Source organism: Austrofundulus limnaeus, unplaced genomic scaffold, assembly GCF_001266775.1.
Source record: "Austrofundulus limnaeus strain Quisiro unplaced genomic scaffold, Austrofundulus_limnaeus-1.0 Scaffold20, whole genome shotgun sequence".
Classification (NCBI taxonomy): Eukaryota; Metazoa; Chordata; class Actinopteri; order Cyprinodontiformes; family Rivulidae; genus Austrofundulus; species Austrofundulus limnaeus.
In genome coordinates, this window is record NW_013952422.1 from 2,528,085 (window position 1) to 2,540,316 (window position 12,232).

The 12,232-nt window shown below is 39.9% G+C and overlaps 1 protein-coding gene across 1 annotated transcript in view; it reads right to left on the reverse strand.

The window, feature by feature from the left end:
- Nucleotides 1–12,232, reverse strand: part of LOC106514545 (tyrosine-protein kinase JAK2) — a 37,449-nt gene that overhangs the window by 2,737 nt on the left and 22,480 nt on the right. The window contains exons 8-21 of the mRNA XM_014003852.1: nt 10,841–10,998; nt 10,645–10,756; nt 9,597–9,783; nt 9,370–9,491; nt 5,759–5,893; nt 5,572–5,659; nt 4,975–5,102; nt 4,757–4,895; nt 4,510–4,661; nt 3,648–3,798; nt 2,783–2,916; nt 2,504–2,693; nt 2,303–2,427; nt 218–390 (exon numbers count right to left, since the gene is read on the reverse strand). Coding sequence (XP_013859306.1) covers nt 218–390; nt 2,303–2,427; nt 2,504–2,693; nt 2,783–2,916; nt 3,648–3,798; nt 4,510–4,661; nt 4,757–4,895; nt 4,975–5,102; nt 5,572–5,659; nt 5,759–5,893; nt 9,370–9,491; nt 9,597–9,783; nt 10,645–10,756; nt 10,841–10,998 — 1,994 coding nt within the window. The remainder of the gene's footprint in view (nt 1–217; nt 391–2,302; nt 2,428–2,503; nt 2,694–2,782; nt 2,917–3,647; nt 3,799–4,509; nt 4,662–4,756; nt 4,896–4,974; nt 5,103–5,571; nt 5,660–5,758; nt 5,894–9,369; nt 9,492–9,596; nt 9,784–10,644; nt 10,757–10,840; nt 10,999–12,232) is intronic.

The following is a 12,232-nucleotide window of genomic DNA, read 5'->3' on the forward strand; positions in this document are numbered from 1 at the left end:
TCTTTTCTTAAAGAGTTGCCCTTTGATGTCACTTCCTGTTTCACTTTGCTGAGCCAAATTCAAGAGAAAAATATACCAGTTATGAGAGAAAATGGGTAAAATCATGTGTATTATGCTAATTTTCTTAAGTATAAATGTTTTCTTTGACTTTTTGTATTTGAAGGATAAGCATGTCACAGGCCCTTTAAGAAGCTAGAAAAGACCTGCTGTTTCTCACCAAAAGATGGGGCTTTCCCCGGGGTTTGCCACTTGATAGTAATCTTTGCCCTGCGGTATCATTTTGGTCAGGCCGAAGTCGCCGATCTTAACCCTCATCTCGCTCTCAACCAGAATGTTCCTGGTGGCCAGGTCTCTGTGAACGTAGCGCTTAGTGCCGAGGTAGTCCATACCCTGTTTGAAAGATAGAATCAGCACCAGGGGCGGAGCTAGACTTTTTGTTTACAAGGGGTGGCCAAGGTGTTTTTTTAGGGGAGGAAACATACAAAAAAAACCTACTCAATTTGGAAATTCAAGATGGCCACCACCACTAATTTTTAATTAAATCTAAATTAGCTGTTTCAAGAAATATTAAGCTGATATTTCACGTGATCCTAGCTAGGAATGATGCAAAACACATGTCAACTGCTAGTCCCTATTTAAGCTAACCGCTAAAGCAAATTTAACATAGGCTGTGTCCAAAACGGCAGGCTGGGTCCTCCGAGGGATCCAGTCTACCCGGTCGAGGTGGGCCGGGTCCTCAGTAGACCAGGAAGACCGGAAAAAAGTGGCTGTGAATTTGGACGGTCTAGCCTCCCGTCTTTACCCCGGCGTACGTCATATCGCCTAGCAAACGTGACGATGCTAAACAGAAGCAAACTTAGATCGGAATTAAAAAATATCAATATATTAGCATTATTAATATCACAAAACAATTAAAATTAACTTAAATGTAATATTTTTAGACCTAACGGACCCGCCGTAGGTGCACGTTTATTTCACTTTTTTTTCTGACAAAAATAATATTTAAAAACACATCTACACAAATGAAAAAGTATTAACAACACAACTGCTTGAACATTTTAATTCTTAAAATGCATTCTTTTCTCTCGCTTCGTCTGCCATTACTAGCAAAAAAAAATCTCCGGTTGGGCCGCAATGCATTGTGGGATATGTTGGGCCGGAAAGGATCCATCGGACCAGTCCTTCGATTCGGGCCAAAGGACGGACGCATTTGTTGGCCACATCGGAGGAGTCTTCGGTTTTGAACAGCCTTCGTTGTGGTGCTGTGACGAATGCAGCCAATGAATTCAGCCTTCGGAAGACCCGGCCCACCGTTTTTGACACAGCCAATGAGTTATAATTCGGCCATTTTTAGATTAAAAAAACAAACTGAAAATGAGTTTAGAAGCACCAAATTCTAAATACTAATAAAAAAGTTCAAGATGGCCATCACAGTTAAGTTTAAATGGCTATAATTTAGCCATTTTATTTTATTGAGCTGAAATTTGTTGTGGTGTAGCAAACAATGATCCCAAACACATGCCAACTGCTAATCCCAACAAAGCTATATGCTAATGCTATTGCTAAATCTACATTGGGCTATGATTTAGCCATTTTTAAACATAGACAACTGAATGTCTTGATGCATCTCAGTAATCCAGGTAGAAAAATAAAAGTTGAGTACGTTCCCTGGACAGTTTCTTCTTTAATGATACATTTCTTCTCTCCTCCGAGAGACCTCTTCAGTCTGAGGAGTTTCAGGTGAACTCAGCCTTATAAGCAGCGTCTCCACATGGTGGACAAACTTAACTTTTTTTATAAACAACTGAAAATGAGTGTAGCAGTAGCCAAGAAACAATCTTTAACAAAGTCTGAATTCAAATCCAAAATCCAAGATTTGCCACCCGAGCCAAATTCAAATGTGTATAACTCAGCTATTTTTAGACATATTCAGCTGAAATTTGGTGTGGTGGGAGCTGCGATCACCAAACATAGTACAGTCAAGTCTGTTTAAAATAGTAGCTTCTTGGCCAAACTCATCAAAGTTTCTCAAGTAACTTTTCAGGTTGCCACGTTATGTTAAACGGGCCACTAGATTTTTAGCATCTGGTTCTTAGACCAASAGCAATTACACATACATGTTTATTATTAACTCAGTGGTCCAAGAAGTTATGTTCCCTCCAACTAGATGATACAGCTGCTTCACAGACGTATTTACTCCTTTTATGCCCATCTTTGAAATGCCACCCCAGCCACCCCTCTGGCTCCGCCCCCTATCAGCACCAGATCCAAAGCGCAGCAGCTCTTGAACATCCACGGCTACCTTGCATATCTGAGATGCGTAGTGCAGCAGCCTCTTGGAATCGATGAGCGACTTGTGTTTGCTGAGATATTCCTTCAAGCTGCCGAAGGGGAGATACTCCATGATCAGCCGAAGGTTCTCCCGTCCTGCACAGAGCGGCAGGTTTGAGTKGAGTAAATGATCACGACGTTGAAGCATTTGTAGGATTTGAACCATCCATACCTGCACTGTAACACACTCCTTTGTATTTTACAATGTTTTCATGATGGAGGGACTTGAGGATTTCAATTTCCCGCTCAAACTCGCGGAGGTGCTCGGCTGTGCTGTGCTGCAGCTTCTTCACTGCCACCACCTCCCCCGTGCTGTCCTGCAGGGGGTCGTACCTGCACATCTCCACAGTGCCAAAGTTTCCCTGAAGAGAGAGAGAAGACAACACACAGAAAACACTTAGATACAAGAACCTGGCTGGGATAATTAAGCTAGAAATAAACAGATCCTTACTTTGCCCAGCTGCTTGAGGAAAATCAGATGCCTCTCCTCAAACTGAGCAGGATCCTGACTCGAAGACGCCCACAGGAAGTCGAAGTCTTGAGTCCTGCTGGGCACCATGTCACTTTCCGTCAGCAGCTCATAATCTGGAACATCGTGGAACATTTGGCTTTACAGGGCACATAAAACATGAACACAACCGCAAAGTTGTGTTCTTTAAAGGAATATTTAGGCTTTTTAGTTGAGGTCTAATAGTACTGATTATTATAAGTTTCTTTATTTTGTCACTATTTTCTCAACTAAAGAACACCGAGTTGTCAGGAGAATTGTAAAACTGATTATTATATATTTTTCTCCATTTAAAAAGAACTACCACTGCTGCACCACTAGGTGGCAACAACACCCAAATAAAAACGTGTCTAAATTCAGACAAAGATCATGTTTTGTTTAGCTAAACCAAAAATAAACAAAAAAAGTTTTTCTTTCTTATTTGATACCATTTATAACTTCCTCTCATTTATTATCCATTTAGTTGAACCAGGATAATGTGACAAAAAGCTGTAAAAACGTCTGTTTTGGGTTTTGAGGTGCAAAGTGAAGGTTTTAACAAGTGTTTGTGAAAATATCTGGAGTGGTGCGAACAAGACCTGCAAGTATAATAAATGTACAATAAATCCTGCTGCTCATCTAATCCCTAAATACAAACCAGGGAACAGAAGAAAAGACAAACCAGGAAAAAACACAACAGAGTTTCTGGAGTAAATAAACTTCATACACTAAAAGAATATCTAATTTCCTTAAGTTTGAGTTGTTTTCTGTTGTTTCTGTTGGCCTTAAAACGAGTTGTGACTCCAGACGGTCCGATTCGCCTCCCTACCTGGAGTGAAGAGGCTGTTCAGGTCTCTGATAATGGCTCTGAAGGAGGGTCGGTGTAAAGGCTCGTAGTCCATACAGCTGTTTATCAGATTAGCCAGTTCAGTCCATTTGGGAGCCGGCAGCTGGTGTCGGTCCTCATAGAACAGGTTCTTCTGCTCAGAACAACAACAGGCAACAACTTCAGTGCATGCGTTCAGCTTGGGATGGAAAACAAAATGTTCTGTGTAGTTTCCAAAGAGAAACCATTCATCTTACGTTTAAAAGTTAAAGCCTGTTGGTTGTTTTTAGCTATTTTTTTAAATAAAGATTTTTTTCATTCAGTTTTAGTCTTTAACACATTTTTTTTTGTCTTTTAATAAATGAAACAAAAAATAAGTAAAATTGTCTGTAAAGGAGACATGATGCTTTTAAAATCCTTCATTCTCATATTCAAATCATTCAGTTGGGGTCTATATAAACTGGAACAGCAATGCTTTCGTCTGAATTCCTCCTTATTGTAACTCCACAAGCCCCACCCCTTTTTTGAGCTGCGCTTCAGATTAACTCGTTTTGAGGCTGTCTCTATAAATCCAAATGGGGCACTTCACAGTCCGCCCCCCTCCAGCTTCCAAACCAGTTCATTCTAGATGGATAGAGGGGTTTACGACTATATAGCTGCGCAGAAACGTTTTATTTACAAACAAATTAAAAGATGTCAAGAGAGAAGAGAAGACTTGTCCATCCAGCCTGAGGAGAAYAAAGACGATAAAATTGAATTTGGTAAGTCCAGATCCTAGTTTATATTTACACAAAAGTTTCATTAAAATCATCCTCCGTAAGTAAGAAAACCTTCTTCATCAATGATGAATACTCTAATGGTTGACCTTGGAGCTGTCCAGTGTTCCGAGTGGTTTCTCTCCCCCGCTGCAGATCTCCCACAGAGTCGTCCCAAAGGCCCACTTATCCGTGGCTAAACCCAGATTCTGGGGGTTGTCGATGCACTCGGGGGGCACCCAGGGTATCCGCTCCACCAGAACTAAGATGCAGATGAGCAGAGAGACAGATGCGTTACAGAATAAAGAATCAAAACATGTAAAAATCCCYTCAGGATGGTGTTTCTGTGTTGCTGACCCTCTCTGGGCAACATGGTGATGCTGATCCCCGGATCACTGAGCTTAATGAAGGGCAGATTCTTCGCCTTCTGGTCCTTCTCTCTGATCAGGAGAACGTTCTTGGCGCAAACATTTCCATGAGTGATGTTTTTATCTTCCTGTTCGAAGACATTATGGAAACGTCAGCTAAAATCCGGACAAAAAGATGAGCAGCTTTGGTTCTTGTGGAAGTCTTACCAGGTAATGCATCGCCCAGGCTAACTGCTTCGCCACCTCTAACTTCCAGGGGACGTTAACGCTCTGCTTGTTCTTTTTCAGGTAGATATCCAGGGAGCCGAATTTACCGTATTCCTGCACCATCATGTCTGACAGGGAGAGAATTTGTTTTTTTATTATTATTTGATACCAACAGTAGCATAAAAACCAAAAAAAGCTTTTTTAATTTACATAAATATTCAGATTTCTTGATATTTGCTGTATTTCTCTTCTATCTGAGGTTCCTACAAGTTGAGTGGAACCTGATGACACTTCACTACTTAAAGCATTTTGCTGGTTATCAACTGTCTCAACCAGGAGACAATCAAAGAGCTCAAACCTAATGCAACTTGAATAAAACAGACGTTTCTGCTTAGAAATGGAACATATTTTAATGAAAAGTTGAGCCAAATCTTCCAAGAAAATAACTTTTTGTCCTTTAATATATTTTTAAAAGAAGGAAGCAATGTTTTTTCGTGTTTTCACATGAACAAAGTATAAAGTATTCTTAATTTTAGTCTTTATTTCTGGCTAATTACTATTTTTTTTTTAAATCAGGAAACGATGAAGTCTGCTTACTTTCATCACCACAAACACAAACGCCATAGTTGAGGAGCAAGTACTTGTGGGAAAGCTGACTCATCATGCTGGCCGCCTCGAAGAAAGACTACGAGGGAAGAAAAGTGAGAAGAGAATTTTAATTTGAGCCCATAAAACCTCCCAAGGTATTCATTTATTTAGAATGACTGTTTTCATTCAGTCCAACCTCAGAAAAGTTGCGATGAGCCTTGTCCAGAATCTTGATGACGACTTCGATCTTGTGGGACTCCCCATTCTCTCCGAGCTCGACCCGCTCGCCGTGGAAGATCTTAGTAAACGTTCCTCGACCCAAACATTCGGCCTGAAACAGATTTATTATGTCACTAAAATTAAAAAAGAGTGAAGGGTGTTTAATTTGGTACCACACATTTATAATTACCTTCCTGGTTGAGGTCTCAGGTTTACGTTTGACACTAGCATTTAAATCTCTTCCCTCATATACTAATCATCTAAAATGTCATTTTATCTCTTGGTAATGAGCAAACAGCAGATTTTCAGGAGTGCAAACATGTAGCCCACAAACTAAACACATCATTATGTGGTTCAGGCCGAGCACATTTGACCTCATCTAACTTCCAGTAAAACCAACAAAACAGACTCTGCCTCCAAATAACAGAACCTCCGACAGATTCCAATAGATAAAACAGTGGGTAACATAAGTATTGAACACGTCACCATTTTTCTCAGTAAATATATTACTAGAGRGGCTAATGACATGAAATTTTCACCAGACGTCAGTAACAACCCAAGTGATCCATACATACAAAGAAATCAAACCATAAATGTCCAGAAATGAAGTTATTTGTAATAATGTGGAATGGCACAGGGAAAAAGTATTGAACACATGAAGAAAGGGAGGTATAAAAAGACATGGAAAGCCAAGACACCAGCTGAACTCTCTCAGTAATTAGAAAGCAAGCCTGCCCCTTGTCWGTGCAAGTTAATATCAGCTGGTTCAGTCCCAAATGATGGCCAGGTATCACACAAGAACCATCTGATGATGGGTAAAAGTAAAGAGCTCTCTCAAGACCTTCACAACCTTATTGTTGCAAAGCATAATGATGGCATCGGTTACAGAAGAATGTCTAAACTTCTGAAGGTTCCAGTGAGCACTGTTGGGGCCATAATTCAGAAGTGGAAAGAACATCATTTCACCATAAACCGACCACGACCAGGTGCTCCTCRCAAGATTTCTGACAGAGGAGTGAAAAGAATTATCAGAAGAGTTGTCCAAGAGCCAAGGACCACTTGTGGAGAGCTTCAGAAAGACCTGGAATTAGCAGGTACGTTTGTTTCAAAGAAAACAATAAGTAATGCACTGAACCACCATGGCCTGTATGCACGCTCACCACACAAGACTCCACTGCTGAAGAAACAACATGTTGAAGCTCCTTTAAAGTTTGCTGCACAACATTTAAACAAGCCTGTGTAATACTGGGAGAATATAGTCTGGTCAGATGAGACCAACATTGAACTGTTTGGATGCCAGAATACACATCATGTTTGGAGGTCAAATGGCACTGCACATCAGCCCAAAAACACCATACCAACAGTGAAGTTTGGAGGTGGGAACATCATGGTGTGGGGCTGTTTTTCAGCATATGGTACTGGCAAACTTCAAATAATTGAAGGAAGGATGAATGGAAAAATGTACAGAGACATTCTTGATAAAAATCTGCTTCCATCTACCAGGATGATGAAGATGAAACGTGGCTGGACATTTCAGCAAGACAATGAGCCCAAACACAAAGCCAAGGAAACTCTCAGTTGGTTTCAGAGAAAGAAACTAAAGCTGCTGGAATGGCCCAGCCAATCAGCTGACCTGAATCCAACWGAAAATCTATGGAAAGAACTAAAGATCAGAGTTCATAGAAGAGGTCCACGAAACCTTCAAGATTTGAAAACTGTTTGTGTGGAAGAATGGGCCAAAATCACACCTGAGCAATGCATGCCACTAGTTTCTCCATACAGGAGGCGTCTTGAAGCTGTCATTGACAACAAAGGCTTTTGTACAAAGTATTAGATAAATTTCAGTAAGTGTGTTCAATACTTTTTCCCTGTGTCATTCCACATTATTACAAATAACTTCATTTCTGGACATTTACATCTGATGAAAATTTCATGTCATTAGCACCTCTAGTAATATATTTACTGAGAAAAATGGTGACGTGTTCAATACTTATTTTACCCGCTGTATATTCTATCTGAGCTCAAGGGGGAGTCAAACCACAACTCTGTGCAAACGTCATAAAAAAAAACTGAAGTTCAAAACAGGAAGTTCTAAAAAAAAACTTGAGGGTTTTATAAGCTGCTGCACATTGAATAAGAAGAGAGCAGAKGAACAGGTGAAAATAGATCTGAGATCCTGATTCAATGACTTCTGTTTGTCTTTCTGATCTCAAACTGCAGCAGGTTCACTCTGCAGAAGTCTGTCCTGTTTTTCACCCGCTCACAATGACAAACTTAAAACTAGCTGTGCTAACCTGTCTACAAAAGGGCTGTACACTTCCTGTTTATTTTGGGTTTTATTCCAGCCACAAAGGCTCAAACCGCTCACATTTTACACTTTACATGTAGATTTACACTTTATGAGTCTACTGTATGCGCAACAACACACTTCTTTTTTAACTGACAACATTCAGAGTGTACAAGAAGTAACAAAACAACATTTCTTATCAATCAAAGGCACAAATAGAAAACATAGAAACCAAAAACTGATGAAAGAACAGCTTGACACAGATCTTTAGACACGGCTTAAAGAAGGGTTTGAGATGAGTTAGACTTCCAAACCAGGGAAAATTTGTGACATTTTTTTATAAATATGCTCAAAATTCAAACGACAGGATTCCAMGCCTCCGGTGAGGAAAACTCTGCAAACATTCAGAGCCATTAGAGACTCCTTTAATGCAATTTTCCAACTAATCTAAGCAGTGCTGGGCGGTATATTTTATATTATGGTATTTTCAACAATTATACCAGTATCACGGTACTTGATGGTATTTTTCTTTTCATTACAGCTCAGCTGATAATAAAATGTAAAATGCTGCTTATTGATTAGCAAACCACGGTCAGCTGACGTTACTCTTTCTGCAACACAGAAACTATTTACTGACTTTTTTCTTTTACTGTACCTCTGTCTGTGTCGCTGTTTCCCTCATCTACACGTCTTTTCTTCTTCGCCAGGTTGTAGATATTAGCCACAAATTTTGGTCCGATCGTGAAGGAGGGTTGAGAAAAGATCATAATCAGGTCTATCTTTGTGTGTTATTTAATAAAGCTTAATGGGACGTCTCAGCCTCTGTGGACCAGTGAACTAAACACCGGTAAAAAACTACTTCCCCTGGGCTTTTCACAACAGAAGCACATTAAAGTCTCCATATTAACGTTGTGCGTTAAATCTAACCGTGCACGTCAATGTAGAGTTGTTTACTACATTCAGTGATGGAGAAAAGTGGACATTTCTTTTTTAACGTCAGTCAATAAAAGCAGCGGAATCACCACCAGGCGCCATTTACTCCAACAAGCTGTTCCAACAATAACATTAGCTTGCTAATGCACATAGCGGTGCTGCGAGGAAACAGGGTAACATCTCACAGGTGTACGCGATGAAATGTTACAAACGTGTTCAGGCTATTTAAACCGGTATGTCTGGTATTCAGAAAATTCATATCATAAAAAAATACAGTTTTCAGTACCAACCAGTATACCGCCCAGCACTAAATCTAAGCAGTCGCAGCCCAGTGAGGCTGAATTAAAGAAATAAGTCATTAAGCTTACAAAGAAAAGGGCCTCCTTGCGGATCTTGTGGAAGACCATCTGGCTGATGTGTTTGTGGATTGACGGAGACACAGGAAGCTCCGCCTCTTGATTATTTCTGCACACCAGCAGGTTGGATTTCTCTGAAGAGACAGAAAGATGGACGACATTTTTGAAATACAAATATATACAAACTTTAGGTTTTGCTTTTGAGCATTGAYGCTGCTTATATGGATGTGAGCTCTGACCTTTTGGGCAGGGTGGACAACATCTGGTCAGCTGAAACGTGTATCCGTCGGTGCGCAGCGCCTCCTTTTGGTAGCAGTTCAGAAGTTCTCTCAGGGTGCCGAAGCTTTTCTGGGCACCACTCAGAGTGTACTCTCCTGACTCCGTCTTCGTGATCAGACAGTGCTTATACTCCACCATGGTCTCATACTGGAAATCAATATTAGAGCGTGAACGCTTAACGCTGAATGATTTTTGCAAAAAGTAAAAAAGATGTACAAAATGTTGCAATAAAATAACAAAAAAGGCTGAAATTAGCAAAAAAAGTGGCTAAAAAAGAGCTGAAAAGGTTGAATCTAGCACAAAGAAGCAGAAAGACCTTATGTTTGAACTAAGCAGTAAGTAGCTGAAATTATCTGAAAATATATTTTAAAAAGTAGCTTAAATTGCAAAAAACAGCTGAAATAATAAAAAAGCTTACATTTGCAAAAAAGAAGCAGTAGAAACACAAAAACGTTTCAATTAGCAGATTAGCTGAAAAGAGCAGGAAAAAAATTGCAAAAAAGAAGCTGAAGGAAACTGAAATTAGCACTAAGAAGTTAAAGTAATTAAAAAAAGCAGAACAGGAACAAAAGGTGAAAAGTGCTTGAAAGTTTGAACTATTTTAAAGTATTTTAAAGATGTTGAAGACAGCTACATTCACTTTCAATACGAACAAAAATAGCAGAAAAAGGCTAAATAGCTCATAAGTATAAACTGCTGGAATACCAAAAGCCAGAATGTCCTAAAGGAGCTGAAAGATTTGATATATGAATTGTTGAAATGGCACAAACATTGTGTGAGCAGTGCTGTGTGAGTAAATGTGACCACAAATGAACCTGTGAGCATTACATGTAGTAAAGTCAGGTAAAACCCAGTATAAGTACACAGTATAGTGTCAGTGTACATACAGAACATTTTGATAGTGTTGGGTTGTCATCTTTGTGTAAAGCTCAAACTTTACTGCTCCACTTGAAAATATAAAAAAATACGTATTTTGTGGAAAGCGTAACCAATACTAGCAGTACTCACCCCCACAATAAAGGACATAAAGTACTTGTCGTAGTCCTTGGGGCTGCAGCGCAGCATGTACAGGCCTTGGTAGTTCCCTGAGCGGCGCAGCTTCATCTTTGTGAACTCCATCCTGTGATCAAAGAGACGAAGCGTTGGCTTTGCGGCTGCGTGGCAGCATGTGTGACGTGTGTCTGTGCGTGAGCGGGACACTCACGATACGGGGCCGTGGCAGCTGCTCTGAAGGCACTCGAGGAGCCTCGGCGGAGCGACCTCCCTGCACAGGTAGTGATGGGCGTCGGCGACCAGTCGGTAATACCCGTCGACTAAGGAAACAAACGAGAGCGCCTCTGCAACCGAATGAAACACCACCTCCTGTAAAGGATGCAATAAGTGTAATAAAATAAAAGTTTTAAAGATAGGTCCAAGGTTTAATGTGTGGCGATGAAACAATTCTTCTTCCTCAGCTGTGGCTGCATGTCTGAATGTTTTATTTCTAATTTTATCTGATGGATAAAATCAAAAATAATGTTTAGCTGCTCTCTCCTGTGCAGCCGCTGTGATTTCATCTTATATTAACTTWGATCATCAGCTTGTTTAAGATGATTAAAACAGCAACTTTGGGAAATATTCTGAAGATACAGCTTTTTTCATTCATTTCTTTTCAGCTAAAAGTTTTAATGAACCGTTTATTAAAATCCTTCTCAGTTTCATTGTCTTTTCTGTCAGGATTTTATTCATCGAAGTGGAAAACAGAACACTGTAAGAGTGAGTTTCTGTTTGGTTTAATGTTTGTTCTGATTGTTTTTGGGTCACTGTAAGCCACAATATGTTGTTTTTATCAGAGGACAACATACTGAGCCGCATTACGTCACAAAATATTCACTTAACTAAACAGTGAAAGTGTAGAGAACAGTCCCAATACCAGTTTTTCTCAAATCGAGTACAAGTACTTACTAAGAACTTAAACATAACACAAAGATTAAAAAACACATTTCTTTTATTTAGAACAAGGTGGCTCTCTAAAGGCCTACAGCCCCTCTAACTGGATCAAATCAAACATAAATATCAAATGATATATACTGTTGAAACCTTTAAAAGTAAATTAAATTAACAAATTAGATTATTTTTCAACTTAAGCACTTCTAAAGCATGGAACTGACAAAGTTTTCATTTGAAATGTAAAATAACACATTCAAATGAGTCTCTATACAATAATATATACTGGTATTGGTATCAGGGCATTTTGTACAGGTACACAGCCATTTCGGATGTTATCAGTCCATTAAATGAACGTTATTAGTGGTTATCAGTTCCATAGAATGGCTTTAAAATGTCCCRACTGTGCCGTCTAGCAGGTTATCAGTCCCATAGAAAGGCTTCAGACTGTCCCGACAGTGCCCCCTAGTGGGTTACCAGTGCCATTTATGTTGGAATGCAACAATCTGCTACCGCCAGAGTCCGGTCTACTTTATCGTAGCCCATGTTATTTTCTCTAAAATTAACTTTAGTGGCTTTATGCCTCATTTGGCGGCACGATGGCTCAGTGGTTAGCACCGACGCCTCACAGCAAGAAGGTCCTGGGTTCGATCCCCGGTTCGGACCTGGG